The 19,231-nt window shown below is 40.3% G+C and overlaps 1 protein-coding gene across 1 annotated transcript in view; it reads left to right on the top strand.

Moving 5' to 3' along the window:
* Nucleotides 1-19,231, top strand: part of hmcn2 (hemicentin 2) — a 69,252-nt gene that overhangs the window by 14,313 nt on the left and 35,708 nt on the right. The window contains exons 10-22 of the mRNA XM_032578448.1: nt 791-912; nt 1,166-1,438; nt 1,869-2,010; nt 3,438-3,565; nt 4,239-4,352; nt 4,439-4,597; nt 4,691-4,885; nt 6,245-6,340; nt 6,438-6,565; nt 6,665-6,809; nt 8,485-8,597; nt 9,694-9,853; nt 18,215-18,374. Coding sequence (XP_032434339.1) covers nt 791-912; nt 1,166-1,438; nt 1,869-2,010; nt 3,438-3,565; nt 4,239-4,352; nt 4,439-4,597; nt 4,691-4,885; nt 6,245-6,340; nt 6,438-6,565; nt 6,665-6,809; nt 8,485-8,597; nt 9,694-9,853; nt 18,215-18,374 — 1,935 coding nt within the window. The remainder of the gene's footprint in view (nt 1-790; nt 913-1,165; nt 1,439-1,868; nt 2,011-3,437; nt 3,566-4,238; nt 4,353-4,438; nt 4,598-4,690; nt 4,886-6,244; nt 6,341-6,437; nt 6,566-6,664; nt 6,810-8,484; nt 8,598-9,693; nt 9,854-18,214; nt 18,375-19,231) is intronic.

Below are 19,231 nucleotides of genomic sequence, written 5' to 3'. Positions count from 1 at the left end.
AATAATAAACCGCAGTTTCCAAGTTTTCTGGGTTTTTTTTTTTGTTTTTTTGGGTGGTTCGAAACCATTTTTTAAACGAAGCTAGTGGGAAGTAAACAAAAATCTAACCTGTGTGCCACATGTTGCCTGATCCGTGGCAGCTCGCATGCTTTTCTTCCTTACTGCCAAGGGCGCCGACAGAAACGGCAGGATGCTTCCAATTTATCAAAACAAAATTGCTCTCATGGTCTGTAAACACCATGGAAATCTTAAAACTTAATTCGTTTTTGGACGAATGGACGAACAAATAGGCCCATTAATGCCACTGGTAGAGTCTGTCCTCTAAGACATATTTATTCATATTTGCTACATAGTGAAGAAGTGAGGCAATTTATAGGCAGTAACGATGTCAATACAAAGGTACTTATACTTCTTTAAATAAAGCACTTCCTCTTTGATTTATTCAGAAACTCAACATCAACAGATCTTAACTTATTTTTAACCTATATTGTCCTGAAAAAGTATTTGCTCCTTACAACTCACCTCTGTTTTTGCTGGGGTTTTTTTTTTGTCAACCTTAAATAGTTTCAAATTAATTTCCTGAATAATTCACAGCAATATGTTTGTATGTTGAACTGAATGTTTTGAAAAAGTAAAAAACAAATATATTAATGTCTTAAAATGTGCATAATCTTAATGGCTAGAATTCTCTTCCGATGTGATAAATCTTAAGCTAAATCACTGGAAACTTGAGCCTTGACTTGGAAAAAAGTAATGACTTGTTAACCTAGCACCTGCGTTTTTATATTAGGAATTCTGCTGTAGCATCTTGGGAGATTGGACATGCATCCGGTGAGGATGAAGGCACGTACGAGTGTGTAGCACAGAGCAGCGCAGGACAAGGACGGGCTTTAACGCAGCTCACCATTCAAGGTATGTGACACACAAATGAGTTTAAGTTCTGGAGTTTAGCATGCATCACTGTCTTTCTTTACTAAGCTTTGAAAAAAGATCCAAGATTAATTTTTTATTTTTTTATGAAATCCTTGCTTTATGTCTAAAACAGCTCCCAGATGCTGAGCATGCCAGCACAAACATTTGCTCTAAAAGGTAAACTATTTCTGCTCCGTTTGTCCACCGCTGATAATTCTGCTTTTATGTCTTGGTTGCATTCCCACAAACACAGAGCCTCCTCCGTTCTTGAGGCCCGCAGTGAACGTGACTTCCTCTGTGGGAGGCGTGGCCGTGCTGTCTTGTCAGGTGGACGGCCGCATGCGTCACAACCTGACGTGGCATCGAGCTGGCCGCGCCATCCACGCCCGAGGGGGCCGGGTGAAGCTGCTGGCCGACTCTTCGCTGCAAATCAGTGGAGTTCGGCCGCAGGATGCTGGGGCGTACCGGTGCGAGGCCACCAACGCCCACGGGTACAGCGAGATCAGAGTGTGGCTTCTTGTTCCAGGTACGGAAGGAAGATACCCTGTGGATCATCTGCTTAAGCACTTAACATGCCGGGGCCTCATGGCTCCTCTCAGGCTCCCGTCATCTGGTTTCCATTACTCCCCTAACCTCCTCGCAGTCAGAGTGAACTACTTCCTTAACACACACACACACACACACACACACCCACACACACAAAAATAGAGCTCATCAGCCAAACTTGATGTTAAGAGAAAAATGTGTTTTTCATTGCGGACATGCCCCTCAGTAAGCATCGAAAACAGACAAATAAATGTGAAACTTGTTCATGGTCATGATGTCAGACGTTTATTCACTTTGAGTTTACGGCTGTTAATCTTCTGATCGGAAGTAATAAATGACATCATGCTTCCTCGACAATGCACTGACTCATCGCTGTTTCTCTGTTTGCTTGTGTTTGACTTTGATTGCAGAGGCTCCTTCTGTGGAAGTTCGCCCCCAGACCCAAACGTTCTCCCGAGGGGATGAGATCCGCTTCGTCTGCTCGGCGTCCGGCTCCCCCCCTCCTCAGATCTCCTGGAGCCATGGAAACATGCCCCTAGCTAATCAGCCGAGGTAAGGGAACGCTAAGCCAACAGAACTGTGGAGTGTAAACATCATCGACTTTTACAATGCCTTCCCAAAAAATGTGGTTTAAATTTTTCCAATCTTTTTTGAGTTTTGTCACTTTACAAATACAAAGTTCATTGTACTTAATTTGGATTTCATTCATTTGGAACAAAAAATTAATGTTTGCTCTTCCCTTTTTTATATTTATAAATATCTCTCCTCTGAAAAGGGTGGCGTGAGCATGTTTCTGGCCCTCCTGTACTCTGATACCCCTAAATGAAATCGACTGCTATCAGTTGTCTTTTGAAGTCACCTAACTACAAGAAGAAGGCCCCAGAGGTTTACTAGGGAACATTAGGGAACAAACAGCATCACGAAGACAAAGGAACAGGAAGTTGTTTAGAAGTTTAAAGCAGGGTTAAATCATAAAACAATATCCTAAGCACCTTTCAGTCCATTGTTTATTGAAAGAGTATGACACAGCAGTAAACCTACGTGGCTATCCACCTAAATCTGACAAGCTGGACATGGAGAGCATTAATTAGAAACTAAGGCAAGAGGCCCCTGGTAACTCAAAAGGCAAAGATCAACACCTCAAGTGGGACAGTGTTCAGACAGGACAACTCTAGAGTCGGCAGTTATGTCAGAGTGGGGAGAAGAAAGTCCTTATCGAAGGGAAGCAATAATAATTGTCATTAGCAGTTTACCACAAGCCACTTTGACGGCTCAGCAACATTTAAGAAGGCGCTCTGGTCAGATGAGGCCAAAGTTTTGACCAACATGCAAAACTCTACGTTTGGCCAAATCTAACACTGGGTATTACTTCCCACTGTTACACATGGTGGCGGCGGCATTATTATGTGTCGTTGCTTTTCCTTAGCAAGGACAAGTGAGCAGGTCAGAGTTGGTGGGAAGCAGGATGGAGCTGAACACAGGAAAATCCTGGTTTAAATAGTGCTAGCGTAGCAGGGCAGCAACCCTAAACAAACAGCCAGAGTTATGTAAAATAGTTTGGCTCAAAGCAGAATTGTGCATTAGAACGGTCCAGTCAAAAAATCCTTAAAGAAGGCTAAGACATTCCCTAAAGATTTGCCACTGTATCAGCAAAAAGGGGTTGTGTATCATTTTCCTCCCAATTCAAAACTATGTGCTACTCAATGTTAGTCTGGCACATAGAAATCCAATGAAAAAATTGAGATTTGTGATCTTAGTATGACTAAGTGTGAAAAAGTTCAAGGGTTACGAATACCAATGAAAATCACTGTACAGTAGCACTGGGTTCAAAATATTAAACCAACTTGTGTGAAAGTTTTTTTTTAAAACTGTTAGTATATATCTGAACTTTCCATGTATACAAAAAAAATCCCCTTTAGAAAGAGGACTACATTGGAATATGTCAAATAATATAATTTTGTGTCATTTGTGTAACACAGGTTCAGTCTAAAGAAAGATGGAGTTCTGACCATTCGGGGAACCCTTCCAGAGGACGCCGGGGACTACACATGTCAGGCGACCAACGAGGCTGGAAGCGTCTCTCAGTCTGCGTCACTAACGTATGCAGGTAATCTTCGCAGATGTCTGCTGCAGGTTACCGTTGTGCTGTAAAAACTGTTGCGAGTGTGGCCACATCCTGTCTCTGCCACACACCGTCAGATATTTCTCGCCTTGTTCTGTGAGTCCTGACAGTGGTGGAGCCGTAGTGTCAGTTGGAGCTGTCAGCCCGTCCTTGACGAAAACGCTAACAATGATCGAGAGTGGCAGCCTCCTCCCTAAGGCAACCCCGGTGTTATAAACCCGCCGAGTCTGAATGTCACGTTTAACAACACTGATCTGTCAAATCAGACGTTTGCATGTAAGATTTGTACAGTGCCTTGCAAAAGTATTTATTCTTCTGGAGCCTCTTTTGTTTTCAAGTTTTCCCACATTTTCTGGTGGACTCAGGTCTTGACTTTGGATAGGATATTTCAACACATGAATGCACTTTGGTCATAAATCCTTCTAATATGTTACTGAAAGCCAAACCATGCAGATTTATGTTAGCAAAATAAAAATTGAAAGTTGTCCATTTCATTTCTTCTATTTCAAAGGAACTCCAATAAAACATAATACAATTGATTTTTTTTGGGAGGAGATGAGAAAAAAGCTTAAGCAGTGTGAAATACTTTTGCAAGGTGTTGTATCTATCTTTGTATTTTTGCTGTAATATTACAATTTTTTGATATATTTCCCCCCAGAGGTGCCAAGATTAACAGTTACTCAGCAAGTCGTGCTAGTATCTGTCGGCAGTGATGCAACTTTGGAGTGCCAAGCCACAGGCGTCCCTCCTCCCCTCGTCCGCTGGTTCAAAGGTAAGTTGAAGACAAACGGTTTGTTCTTTACCACGGGTGTAGGAATATTTTGGTTGAAAAAGCAGCTATTTTGTTTGTGTTGCCAGGTGAGCTCGAGGTGGGACCTGCTCCTTTCGTAGAGCAGGATGTGCACAGCGGGACCTTGCAGATTCGAGGCGTGCAGGAAGTCGATGCTGGTCGTTATAACTGTGTGGCCAGCAGCTCTGCTGGAACCTCCACTGGCACTGTTAGTCTAGAGGTTGGAGGTAAGACCGCAATTTACTGCTTTGCTTAAAGATTGTGTTGCTCTCGAGCCCAAACAAAGGGAAAGTCATCTTGTGCCACGTCCACCTCCACAGTGGGCCCATTGTTTTCCGAGGCACCGGCCGACATGAGCGCTAACGTGGGGGAGAACATCACCCTTCCCTGCATCGCCCGAGGTTTCCCACAGCCGACAGTGAGCTGGCGCAGGAAGGACGGCAAACAGATTCTCGCAAGAACAGGCAGCGGCAGCAGGACAATGCAGACTGAGAGTGGCCATCTTTCAATTCAAAGTGAGTGAGCTTCGGTTCCGCAGGGGCTAATACTAGTTTACTTGCACTGACCCAAATGAGTTACCATGGAGAAGGTGCCAGAACCACATAAAAATGGCTCCCAAGCATCCATCTGGATAAAAGCTCCATATTTTCAGTCACTCTTCTTGACTTAATTTTTTATGTTGTGTAACACCTTGTTAAGATTAAATAAACACACAGTTGAAAACAAATACTTACATCATACTTAAAAAAAAGAAATATACTGTATATATATACTGTATATATTGTATATACTGTATATATATTTTTTTTCCTTACTGCTTGATATTAAATCAGATTAAACCACCGTTTTGGAGTCCCATTTACACCCAAGCTTTAACATCCTGAGTAATCTCTTTAGCTGTTGTGTTTCACGTCATACTTTCTCTTCACAATACTGTCTTTTTTTCTTTTTTTCTTTTGAGGAGAGAAGCGGTTCCTCCCGCAGCAAAACATCCACATAGTTTGATGTTCCCACCATCACAGCTGGCTCTTTCAATCTTCCCCCTTCCCTCTTTTCCTCAGAAAACATTCTGAATTATTATCAAACGTTTGCTAAACCACAGCTTATTTATCTGGGCTTTCACACATTTTATATCACATATTAATACAGTGTGTGAACTTGTAAATTTAAAGAGATCGTTATGGTAATTCTAACTGACTTAATACCAAAATTGTTTATTTGATTTAATGTCAGACAATAAAAGAAGGATGTATTTATATTGTGTATGCAGTTATTTTGTTTCCTGAATTTTTGGCCTTGTATTCACTGTTGATTACTATTGTCCTTAATATTGTAATATAATATAATATTGCTAAAGAGAAATGGTTACATTTGTATGGACTGCTCCTGTCACTGCAGAAGCTCCTGTCTGACCTAATTTATTCAGTCTGTTAAAATTTTTACCTGTTTGGTTTAAAACAGCAAATAATCCACCTTCTTCAATCCCCAACATCCACCTTTTGTTTTTACTTTCATGCTCTATGTCCTGACTTTCAGTGTCACTAATGCTTGTCATTACCTGCTGTAACCATCAGCTGGCTAGCTAACACAAGAGTTTAATTATAGGTCAATTTTACCACTTGTAATGTCCAGGGAATTCACCAAGGAGGGGAAGTGTGTGTCAGCTGGCTGGCAGCTGAGCTAAAACCATTAATCCCCCCTTTTTTCTATTTTTAAACCAGTAATTACAGGACAATAATAACACTGGTTATTGAGGAGAGGTCTTACGAGCTGTAGCTCCTAAGACTTGATGTTCTACATAAAGAGAATATTCAGAGTCAAGATGTTCCCGTGCCACCTGTGATCTGTTTCTAAAGGCGTGTGTTTGACTGTAGGTGTGTGGCTGCATGACGGAGGCGTATACATATGTGAAGCCAAGAACCAGTTCGGGACCATTAAAGCTGAGGCCAGAGTTAGTGTCACTGGACTGGGTAGGCTTTCGGCAACAATAACACCAATCCAACAAGCCTCATTTTCACACTTTCTGGCTCTATTTATCGTTGTTTTTTTAACTTTCTTTTCCTTCAGAGCCTCCTGTCTTAGCCCAAGCTCCACCAGTCATCACCATAGGCGCTGGCCAGTCCCTTAGTATTCCTTGCATGTTGCTGGATGGAATACCGCTTCCAGAAAGACATTGGTCCAGTAATGGAAAACCTGTATGCCTAACTGGAATTAAATATATTTGTTCCAATATTTCTCTTAATTTTTTTTAAGCGCGTGTTTGTTTTGCTTTCTTTTTGTTTTTGCTTAAACAGGTCCAAGCGAATGGGAGAATGTTCGTAAGGAGTGATGGCAGTTTGTACATTGACAGAACCCTCCCAGAAGACGGTGCGACTTACGTTTGCACTGCAGTGAATGTAGCGGGCTCCACGAACATTACAGTCAGCTTGGAGGTGCAAGGTAGGAATCTAATGAAAGAGGGAGCAGCTTAGAAAGCTTAGTCACTCTAGTAGAATTAGGCAAAGGAGGAATTTTTACCATGTAGGCGTGTTTCAACTACAACACTCTGTACCCTTAAACCCCAGAACTTAATTTCCTGGAACTTTGTCAATTATCTGTGTGTGTGTCCACTTTATCCAAATCCATGTGTTTTTTTCTTTGACCTTCAAATCTTCCTTCTGCAGGAAGGATTTTTTTTTGTTAGTGGTCATGGTGTAACAGCTGAAGAAAGTTAGAATGTGTAGATGGATTGAACTCTACATCAAATGCTCCAGGAGTTTGCATCAGAGAGGAAATGCATTCTAGTTGTAAAAACTGTGATTTTCAGTAGAAAAAGTATAACAAAGGATTCTGCCACTGACACTTTATGGATATTATAACTCATATAGAGTCACTCTTAACTTTATTAGAACAAACTTTAAATCACTTTCACAGTGTTTAGATGATCAGAGCAAAAAATAAAAAATAAAACAAAAAACAAAATGAGGAGAGCTCTAGTCAGGATTACAACCCAGTGGTCCACAGCTGTAACATGTGATTATTTCACTGTGGTTATGCTCTAAAAGGGAGTTAAAATAATAAAGTAAAAACTGTCATTCTGCCACAACTTTAAGTTGCATATTGGAAAATAAACAGTAAAATATATAAATAATTCAGACTGTGAAGGGTAAAGGAGGAATGCTCCTATCAGAGAGCTGAAATCAGAAGTAATTGCTTTATGTATTATTGTCACCTGGACAAACAGACTTTAATAATGTATATAAGAGTAAGCACTTTTTGTAATATATTGATATTTATTAGGTATTGATGCTGGTTGTAGTTAGTGGTTTTACTAATACCCACCAGCTCATGTAAAGTTGCTACATTACGTCTTGGTTACCAATAAACAACAGAAGCATCCACATCAGTGTCGCTCCTTCATGTAAAGTATTAGACAATAACCTGAATATATTACACTTTTTTACACTATAAAATTTAAAATGAGTGAATTGGTTTAAAGTCTTCGCAAACACAAATACCAAATAATCTTGTTTCAAAGCTTAAAAGTCCCAGAAACCTTTGACTGTCAACAAGCTTTAACTGGGAGAGATGAGAGAAATAACTCAGTTGCCACAGTTACTACAGGTAGTTAATTGAGTTAGCCAAAGTTTGAGGTCAACAACTGAAAGTTTTCAATCTGCCTCGCCCTCATGTTCACACTTCCTGCTTAGCTAACAGGGTAAAATCTTCTAGTTTCATGTTAATGTTTGATGGATCGCAGTAAGACTGGTTTAATTTACCATCTAATTATGCCCTGCAAAGCTTCTTTGCTTGGTTTTCCGTTTACAGTTTCTATCCGCCGGACACTGCCGGGTTCGAAAATGTGCCGACTCAGCGCTGAGCACGAAATATGTTGATGATTCAACCACCTGCTCTAATCACAGAGAGGGGATTCATTTACTGCGTGCTTTGATGAGCAGACCATTTTGTTCGTAGGCCTGTATTGACAGACAGGGCAGATTATAATTTGTCATCAGTTTGTAATTAAGGCATACCTCAAATGCTACCCACACCGGCAGACTCGGTGCAGTGGTAGTGCTATGGACAGGTTCTTCACGGTCAGACAGCTTTGTTTTACCATCCTCTTCCTCCACAGTGCCCCCTGAGATCAGAGCCGGTCCATACCAGTACATAGCCAATGAGGGTGTAGCCATAACACTGGCATGTGAGGCCAGCGGAGTTCCCAAACCAGTTGTTGTCTGGTCCAAGGTACGTTAACCCACACGCAGTCCAAATCCACTTCACCGACTGATTATATATTCATGCATTCCTGTTCTTCTCTTATTATTAAAGAACTAATGGAATATTTATTCTGTTTAACTCCAACATCCTTAATAATGCACAAATAAATAAATACGGAGGCTTCTGAAGTGCAAGTAGATTGTCGAGTGGCCATTATAATTTACACAACTACTGTAATTTATTGTGATTACATTAACATAAACCCTGCTTTTTACACTTTCCTTTTTTTGATCTAGTGCTTCCTTTTGTCTGTCAGAATATTCTTAACACCAACAACAATAGTTTGTGCTGCAATCAAGCCTTGATTATCCTTCTGAAAAGAGAGGCTGTAACCATGGCAACTATGCCCTGTTGCTACTGGGCTATGGAAAATAACTCAGGATTTTATAGTACCTTAGAAATCTATTTAAAACCTCTCGTGTGTAGGTTCTTCACATCTTGAGAGGAAAACCCAAAACGTTTTGTGCATCCAGGCAGAAGCAGATAGCTTTTTTTCACTTAGGATGCAAAACATGAACATTAAAGTAGCCAGTACTGCCCAACTTCTCTGCCTGCTTTACCAGTGATGTGTTTGATTAATCAGTGAATAATTTCTCTACAAGTGTAGGTTGACCCACATGGTGACACATTTTAATTTACACAATGACTTAGCAATTCAAGACAGAAAAAAAACTGAGATTATTATTTCTAGAAGACTTGTCAGCTCATATTATATCTTCTTAACTACTGAGGTAAGGTCAGCAATCTTCTTTTTCTACATACTTAACTGAATCTCCTGTTTTGTTTTCAGACTTCAGCTCTTACATAAATAACTTCTCTTTAGATAAAAGCAAATCAGCAAAAGGTTGTTTTTTTTAATGTTCAAAGCAAGCACTTTCACAGTTGCCTACTTTCCTCTCTGTGCATTTTGCAAATAGAGAGCATTTCAACGGGTGGTCTGTAATTATGTTTGACATCAAAGGCTGTCGTGCAAGCCTTGAACCGAGCACAGTGTCTCTGCGCTGGTGTGGCTCTAACTTTTACCGTGAACTGTGTCCTGGTGTTGCACCTGCCTTTCTTCTAGGGAAGGCGGCCTCTACCCAGAGACGGCCCCTCTCTACAGCCTGACTCTGACGGATACCTCCACATACCCCACCCAGCGTCCGATGATGCAGGCATCTACATCTGCACTGCCACCAGTCCAGTGGGCTATGCTAGCCGGGAGATCCAGCTCAGTATCAACAGTAAGAGAAAATAACATGACAGCAAAGTGCTAGGCAAACATTCACTTGCAAGCATTCACATACCTTGAAATGTTTCACAGGTTGTCACAAACTTATTTTGTGCAAATTGTGAAAGACAGGGATAAAAACTGCCTGCAAAATTTGATCTCCTTTTAATTAAGACCAACTATTTACTGTAATAGCTGCCAGTCTTTTTGTGTCCACAGATTCTGAATTAGATATTGACCTGATATTGACCTACGCCATTTTAAAACATGAATATGTTAAATCATTCCATTACATCTCTGGTTATATGTTTAGGATTGTTTCGCAATCTCAAAATTGGACTGTTATTGTATTTAGCTTTACCTACCTCTTCATCAGCTTAGGCTAGCTTCCCTTTGAATATGGAAAAAAATGTATTCCCACAGCATGATGGTGCCACCCTTAATGTTTTTTTGTTTTTTTTTTTACATATAGACTAATGAGGTCGACTTTGAATTCATCTGACCCTCACATTTGGAAGCATCTTCTTCCAAATGTGTATTGTGTTGTTGCCTACCTGACTTGCGGCAAAGTCGAAGCAAGATTTCTTATCTTCGTGTGACTTTTTCGTAAATATGTTTCTTCCATTGCTCCTCCACAGTTGGCCTCTTGGCATCTTTTTCTGTTGAATGCTTTCTTTGCCTGGCCAGGCCGCTTAGGAAGACAGTAATGTCTTGGTAGGATCACGGCTGTACTTTGTGTTCTGTGTCCTTTATGAGATGGGATACTGATTTATATCCTACCTCTGGTTTAAACTTCTCTTACACACATGTGAGGCCCTCACAGAACATCTGAATTTATGCTTAGATTAAAATACACACACATGGACTTTCTTTTGGAGGCACCTGGTTGCCTGGTTGTATTTAGATGTATCAGAGTAAAGGGGGCTGAATACACAGGGCCGCAACTACATATTTTTGAGGTGGATGCGAACGTCATCATTGTAGGCTAGCTTAAGCTAACCTGAATATTTACAACTCTCTTGCTGATACACGGACATTTCTTACCTTCTGTCTTTCAACCACTTTGAAAAGCTTTTCTTCGTCTCTCCAACATCTTTATCCTTCCCCCGTCTTCCGTTTTCTGTTTTGGGCCCCGGAGTTTTTTCTGCGCCCCATCTTTAGCTCCCTGTTGTTGAGGCATTACTACAAATTTAAAAGAAAACAAAACGCGCCTCAGCCGCTGCCCAAGCTGCCTGTATGGGAGGGGGGCGCCTAATCAGTGCTGTTCCTCTGTTATTGATCATTTCATACACAAACAGCTGTTAAGTACATAAAATGCTGACTATATAAAAAATAAATTCCCCACATCGTTTTTGCGCCCCCTCTAGTGCAGCGCCCCTATGCGTTGCATACACTGCATAGCCACCTTTTGCACCACTGACTGTGGAATAAACTTCACACTGGACTTCAAGCACGGTCGATTCTGTGCCTCTACACTTTTCCTTTAGGTTCTGGGACCTTAATTCCCAAATTAAAGTCAAAATGTATTTTCATCTTTAAAGGCAACTGGGCAACTTTATATCCCAAGTATGACGCTCATGATGTTGTCAGGATTACTTTACGACTAAGAGTCGTGGCTATTATTAGCCCTTTCATGCATAGTGGTCACTACAGTGGACAGCTATCTAAAAGCCATTTTCTTGTGCTTCCTGTGGATTTTTATGTTATAAATGCACACAGACCACTGAAGTGGACACTAATGCATCATAAAATATACCATCAACTACTGGCCATCAGCTGCAAATGCAAGAAATTATTTTTGTTAAATACAATATGGCCGACAGACAAAAAAGCATGAGAACCGACCCGGTCCCTCCTTCTACTGTAGACGAGTCTTGCAAGTAAAAAAAATATTGTTACATCAGATAACCCCTAAGGAACAATACTACTGATGTATTTTTCAAATAACTGTGTATTTGGACAAAATTACAATTGATCACATAAAAAAAATATATATATTTTAACAAAAACAATTCCTACCTTTTAAATGCCTTAAGAAAAAAATTTTAAAAAATGGAAAAAAAATTCTGAGACAAAGGATCATAATTTATGCATGAAAGGGTTAGACTTAATAATAGCCACCTGCAAGTTGTCGGGAGGTTCGGCGTGCAAGCCAGCATGTGGAGGGGTTTAAATAAATTAGAAGATTGTCTAAAAGTTTTATTTTAATACTTGAGTTAGAAAAAGTAAACTCATTTATATATTTGATTTATGTGATACGTTATTTTTATTATCTTGACAAAATGTTGAAGGGTTCGCCACAAAGCTCTATATGCAAGCGTGTTAATGGAAAGTTGAGTGGAAGAAAGAAAGTGTGGTAGGACAATGTGCACATCTGTCTAGGACAATCACAGTTTTGTCAGGATTGTGAAACGAAGCCCAGTAAAGAATTTGGGAGAGATTCAGAAGGTGTAGACAACCACTGGAGTCTCAAGAGACATACAAAGTTAAATTCAATATGAATTCAAGAATACATTATTGATCCTAAAATTAAGTAAAATATGGTTAAATATCATGTTATTCAAGGTTCTTCAAATGGTTGTTAGGAAGGATCTCTTGTAGCAGTCTGCATTACAGCAAACTTGATGAAGCTTCTGACTGAAGACTCTTAGTCGTAAAGTAATCTGACAACATCATGAGCGTCATACTTGGGATATAAAGTTGCCCAGTTGCCTTTATAGATGAAAATACATTTTGACTTTAATTTGGGAATTAAGGTCCCAGAACCTAAAGGAAAAGTGTAGAGGCACAGAATCGACCGTGCTTGAAATCCAGTGTGAAGTTTATTCCACAGTCAGAGAGGATTTGGACAGCAACGCCATCCGCTGTTCATGTCCACTTTGTTTTTATCAAATATAAAGTCAGCAAAGCCATCTACCAGGGAATTTACTGCACTGCTGTCAGCTTAGTCCACTTTATAATTCAACCAGGTCAAATTCATCCAAACCAGTTTTTGTCTGGTTTGGTCTAAATTCAGTTTAAATCAATTCAATTCATTTGAACAAAAAATACGTAGATTCAGATCCAGTCACAATTTTAGTTCATCACTGTTACAAACTGATTAGTGGATATAAATTAAGCCCATCTGATTATTGATTTACCAACAATTTCTACATCTAAAGCACGGGGCGACTGTGGTGGAGAACAACTCCCTTTCAACAGGAAGGAACAGCAGTATGAGCGTTGTGACTGTACTGTGATCGGCTGAGGGTTGAGAGGACTGAGCAGACAGAAGCACAGGTCCAGGATTACAGTCAGAGCCGTAGGCGTAGGAACCGGGGAGAACTGGAGGGGACATTATAGTACCCTAGACCGTTACTTGGTCTCTAACATTAACAACAATAAACGCAGGTAATATACTTGAAAACAAGGTAAAAACATTGTCCGTTAGAATGGATGAAAAATGTTTAGATACTTAAATAGCACATTTTTACAAGAAAAATGTCTAGCATAAGCTAAAGCTAATGTTAGCCACAAAGTTTAAAGGAAGTAAAACTCACCTTCGTATCTGTGTATAACGAGGCGAACATGTTGAAACCTTTCTCCAGCTTATTGTCGGGGCTTCGGATCGATGTACATCATTAATTGTTACCTTGGACAAGCCCTGCAGACGCCCAGTGTAAAGAGCCTTTTTCAATAGATCGGAAAAGATTGAGCCGCTTTGCCCCGAACGCGGAAGCTGAGGTGCAAAGAGCCCAACAGTTCAGAGTTTCTCATAAATCCTCTATTGTCACTATTTAAATATCATATTCATTGTTCCAGGTAGGGGAAGCCATGCTTTGCTGCATTTTACAATGAACTTAACTTTTATATCCAGACTATCAAAGACAGAAAATAGCTATTAAAACAATTGAACTCTGTACTGCTTTGAATGAACAGTTGGGAACCGAAGCCCCGTAGCTTTTTCTTCATCTTGAATATATTTATCTGTATTTGTTTTTGTTCTGGAGGCAGAACAAATGTTTCACTCTGTCGTTGTACAGTGTGTCTGTGAATAAAGTTTTTAAAAAAAACATCCCCCCCTCCCCCACACCCAACAGACTTCTTGTGGCTTTGATGTCATAGTGATGTCACTCATCCTGTCTATGACATCACTGGCGGCTGCCTTTGTATTGCCAGATTCCACAGAGAAATTCATTTGCAGTTTGAACCAGAGAGCAAAGATGGAAGAGGATAATTTTTTGTTGACAAAAATAAACAATTTACAGAAGAACCGCAGCAAGCTGCAGGAGGAGAACCAAGAGCTACAGAAAACCGTAGAAAGTCTGAAGATCAAACTAGAGAGATTAAACAGAACGGACAAGACACACGACTGGCATGAGGAAAATAGCTTACTTCTAAAATCAAATGCATTTTACAAAAAACAAATCAGAAAAATTAATCTGGACCTGGAGGAAGAAAATGCAACTATATGCCAACTAAGATGTGATAATGAAGCCAAATTAAGAATAACACTTAAACTGGAAGAGGACCGGAAAAAACAGAGAAACACTGCAGCGGACAAATTAAGAGAAACAACAGAAAAACTCGAGTGGCTAGAGAGAGAAAATGAGGAGTTAAATAAAGAGATTGTATCTCTAAAGATTAAAAATGATAGGATCAAATCCAGGCTGGCGGAAAAAAGCAAAGATGTCCAGCAAAGGGAAGAACCAGTTAGGGTACATATACAGGAAGAGGAACTTTCAGTATGTCAGAAAGTAGGGAGAATTTTCATGCATATGTACGGTTCAAGTACGTTGGCGTATTGGGTGCCACCCTGGGTTTTTTTTTAAACAGAAAATGATATTTTGGGTTGCTGGAAACAGGATGTTTGTGGGATAGTGATGCGTTTAAATTAATTACAAATATAAATACTCTTGTTTGCTTTTGGAATTTGTGCCTAGTGAGAGATGCTTGCAGGAAGACATCTAAACGGGTCAAACTGGAAGCTGACACCAGATGGTCTGCAGCAAGAGTGATGACTGACGGATGATTAAGGGTCGAAGTTTATGAACCAGAAACAGAGGAACTGTACATGAGACAGGGATGCACAAGACACCTCATTGTTCTGTGGGTTCATCAGTTCCTGCATTGTTTCTACAGAAGGAAATAAACAAGAACTCTGAATTTTGCATTCTACATTACGGCAGCTTGCAGGTGCAACACACCTGTGACTCAAGAGAACAGAAGAAGCAGCTGCTATGTGATTAACTCAAGATAACCAAATCCAGGGGTCTCAAACTCCAGGCCTCGAGGGCCGCAGTCCTGCAGTTTTTAGATGTGCCACAGGTACAAAACACTGGATTGAAATGGCTTAATTACCTCCTCCTTGTGTAGATCAGTTTTCCAGAGCCTTAATGACCTAATTATTCTGTTCAGGTGTGGTGCAGCAGAGGCACATCTAAAAGTTGCAGGACTGCGGCCCTCGAGAACTGGAGTTTGAGACCCCTGAATAGGCTCTGTAACTAGGACCGCCCTAAGGAAATAAAAAGAAAGTCTCTGGGAGGAGCTGTTTTAGAGCGGGTAGATTGTAACTAAAGCACGCTGCTGTCCGTTCTCCTTGCTAGTAAATCTAAAACTCACTTGTCTCTCTCTTCTTTTTCAGTTTGAGAATGCTTAGGTAGATGAACCTGACATTAATTTGGTCCTTCGAAGCCGGATCCCAAGATCCTGAAGGATTCCAGCGGGTGAGACCGAATCCAGAAGGACCGTGCGCACGGCTAAACTCTTCAGAATGAGTTTAGAGATCCGGGACTGGTATTTGGTTTACCAGCTGGAATCTGACGCTTGACGGGACTCCGTTTACTGAGAGTAAATTCTCTTTTAAAAGAAAAGCGTGAATGAGTTGATGGCGTTCGCGTTAAAAGAAATCCTGTGTAAGAAACGCTGTGAATCCTGGGCTCTAACAGCTGAAACTAAACGGCTTTAACTTTATGCTGTTGTGGTGATAATTGGATGGCGGAGTCCAGCGAGCAGCCGCTTAAATCCGTCTTAAAAGTTTCATTCCGTAAAAAACAGGGCGGCGGAGTCCTGCGTGAAGACGCTTCAGCTCCGGAACTGAAGTGTGATTGGAGGTATAAACACCTTTAGGTATTTTATCTCATTTAAAGTAGCGGGTTTGGAAGGAGCAAACCAATTGTGGATGCAGAGGCAAGAATCCTCCACTCGTAAGAGTCCAAGAAAGGATTACCACAATTGGTATTTTTAATTGTTACCCACTATAAAAAAGAAACCAGTTTTTAGAACAGCCTAGGTGTTGACAAACTGGTCTAAATTGTTTAAAATGGGTAAAAATAGCAGGAAGTGGAGAGAAGTGTTTCAATATGTGTTCGTTTAATTTCTTTTATAAATGAATTCATTTAAATTGTCCGGAATGGTAGAAAAATAACTGCAGTACTGGAGAATACACAGCAGATAGCGGCATAGCAACCATTGAACGAATTACTGCTTTATATTTCAACAGTAAATGTAAATCAAAAGATTAACAGCAGTGAAAATATTGGGAGTGTGTTGAAGGGCAGGACCCTGATAAAATACAAAATATCTGAATAAATGGATAGTAAAGTACAGGTTAAAAGGTTAATTAAATACTAAAATAGAACTAGAACTATAGGATAAAATAAAAAACTAAAGAAAGAGCCAAGAAATTAAGGAAACAGAAGATTGTGATAACAGTGTGTTGGCAAATAAATAGATGACTAAATGAAAAACTAACTAAATAAATACAGGAATAAGTAGATGAATATAATAAATAAAAAAATATCTGAAAACTGGAACAAAAGTCATAAAGGAAAACAAGTAACAGACAGGAATGTGAAACACAAGAAAGGGGAATATGAAAGTGTTTTTAAGAAGGAAAAGGATGAGGAAACTTTAAACAGTTAAAGTTTCATAGAAAGAAAAATAATGATGAAAACTACCAGCTCATGGTTTGCAGGAATTAATAAACTGAGTAGTTTGGTAAGTAGGCACATGTGGTGATTTAGAAATAAGGAGAAAGGCAAGGAGCAAGTGAGTCAAAGTAAGAGAATGGAAAGATGATTTGAAAAAATATCAAAATAAAATGATTGTTGTGTTCAAGTTGCTCTCATAGCAGTTTGGAAGAACTTAATAACTGGAAATAGAAAATAGATCTTATAGAGAAACAGCTAAAATGCTTTGCATGGTCCAAAGGATGTTTATAAAAATCTGAGTAATAATTATGTAGAATTATAAGAATTAAAATATTAGATAAGAATGTAAATTTTTCTTTGCGCAGATTAAAAAAAAACAAGCTGCAGCTGATTCTGGACATCTTAACATTCTTTTAATAATGAACAAAACTTTATTAAGATAGAGAAATATTAAATCTACAGGACTTACTTTTAATTGATTCAGTGAAACTAAAACTAACTCTCTTGGTAAATAGTCATTGATCAAACAGAGGAACACATAGCCTTCATGGATTTCAAATGCACCATTAGCTCTGCTCTTGAAACCTTTATTTTTATTGCCAATATAAAACAAAAACAAATGTTTGCAGTCCACTTTAAAGAATCCAAAACAGATTACAGTTTCTCTGGCTACAAGATCAATGTACCAATGGGCTCTTTGCACCTGCTGCGCTGACGTCACGTGTTCATTCATCCGACACATTATCAGAGTCAAACTGTGTTTGCTGCAGCCAGGGCCGCAACTACATATTTTTGAGGTGGATGCGAACATCATCATTGTAGGCTAGCTTAAGCTAACCTGAATATTTACAACTCTCTTGCTGATACACGGACATTTCTTACCTTCTGTCTTTCAACCACTTTGAAAAGCTTTTCTTCGTCTCTCCAACATCTTTATCCTTCCCCCTCTTCCGTTTTCTGTTTTGGGCCCCGGAGTTTTTTCTGCGCCCCATCTTTAGCTCCCTGTTGTTGAGGCATTACTACAAATTTAAAAGAAAACAAAACACGCCTCAGCTGCTGCCCAAGCTGCCTGTATGGGAGGGGGGCGCCTAATCAGTGCTGTTCCTCTGTTATTGATCATTTCATACACAAACAGCTGTTAAGTACATAAAATGCTGACTATATAAAAAATAAATTCCCCACATCGTTTTTGCGCCCCCTCTAGTGCAGCGCCCCTATGCATTGCATACACTGCATAGCCACCTTTTGCGCCACTGTGAATACAGATACACACACCACAGTAATTATGTTCTACTTTGAGTTTATCACATAATTTCAATAAAAATACACTGAGTTTGTGGTTGTAGCCTAACATAACGTGAAACAGTCAGCTGCTGGAGTATTTTAGGTGCATTCGGCCTTTTATAAGACAAAAGACCTAGAATGACTTTGCCATAACTCGTTCTTCCATTATTTTTTTTAAGGTCTGCCAAAGATTATGGGCGTGAGCGGCCATGACAACATCGTTAGGATGGCGGCGGAGGTGGGGACTGAGGTGGTTCTCCCCTGTGAGGCCCAGGGAAGTCCTTCCCCATTAGTCAAATGGAGCCGCAACGGGCATCCCATCCCCCCCGTCACAGCTGGGTAAGAACATGGTTTCTGTGGTCATCAATATGCAGTCATATTACACTTAACGGGAAAGTGACACATGCTTCCCACCTTTGTATTTCTAACAGCCTTACCAACATGTCAGACAGTTAGTAATACAAGGGCATTTTGCTGACGGGAAGCATTCATTTGAAAGTACTGCTGATTTATTTATTTTTATTATTTTCTCTTGATGATGCCTTGAAAGTGGAGTAAGGCTGAGATAGTGACAGCCCACTGAAAGCTGTGCGTGTGCATAGGCCTCACCCACAGTCCAAGCTGAAGAGGAACATCTGGTGGAATCTGGCCTGGTACCTTATTATTATATGTGGTCACCCCTAGGTGCCGACGGGCTGACAGATCGGAGCAACATATTGGATACATCATAGACAAAATCTCATAATCAGACAGCCTGCGGCGCATGTCGTCTGGTTATGAGATACGGGTTGGGTAGGATAGATAGGAGAACGACAGGGGCTCCGGGGCGGAGACTCGTGGTGACTCAATTACTATAAGACTTGTGCGAGCTGGATGTGAAGGAAATAGTGGGGGTGGAATGCCAGGAAGCTGGGGGGGGATATGAACTGACAGAAAAAGAGATTCAAGCATACCGTCTGCCTGATCCTTGGATTCCCAGAAGTGTTTGAGCTGTAAAACAACATGCTGACTCTTTACAAGTTCTGTCTGATGAGAATAACACATCTGTGAGAACAACCCCCACACCCTGCCGTTTGCATATGTGGGACCTGTGGAAACAAGCGAGCCGTGTAAAGATTTGTTCTTTGCAGCAACACTTTGCGACTCAGGGGAAATGACCAGAGGGTGCTGATTGTAGCGTAAATGAGTGGGGGTGA

Source organism: Xiphophorus hellerii, chromosome 12 (assembly GCF_003331165.1).
Source record: "Xiphophorus hellerii strain 12219 chromosome 12, Xiphophorus_hellerii-4.1, whole genome shotgun sequence".
Classification (NCBI taxonomy): Eukaryota; Metazoa; Chordata; class Actinopteri; order Cyprinodontiformes; family Poeciliidae; genus Xiphophorus; species Xiphophorus hellerii.
Note: the sequence above shows the minus strand (reverse complement) of the source record. Positions and strands in the feature narration are given on the sequence as shown.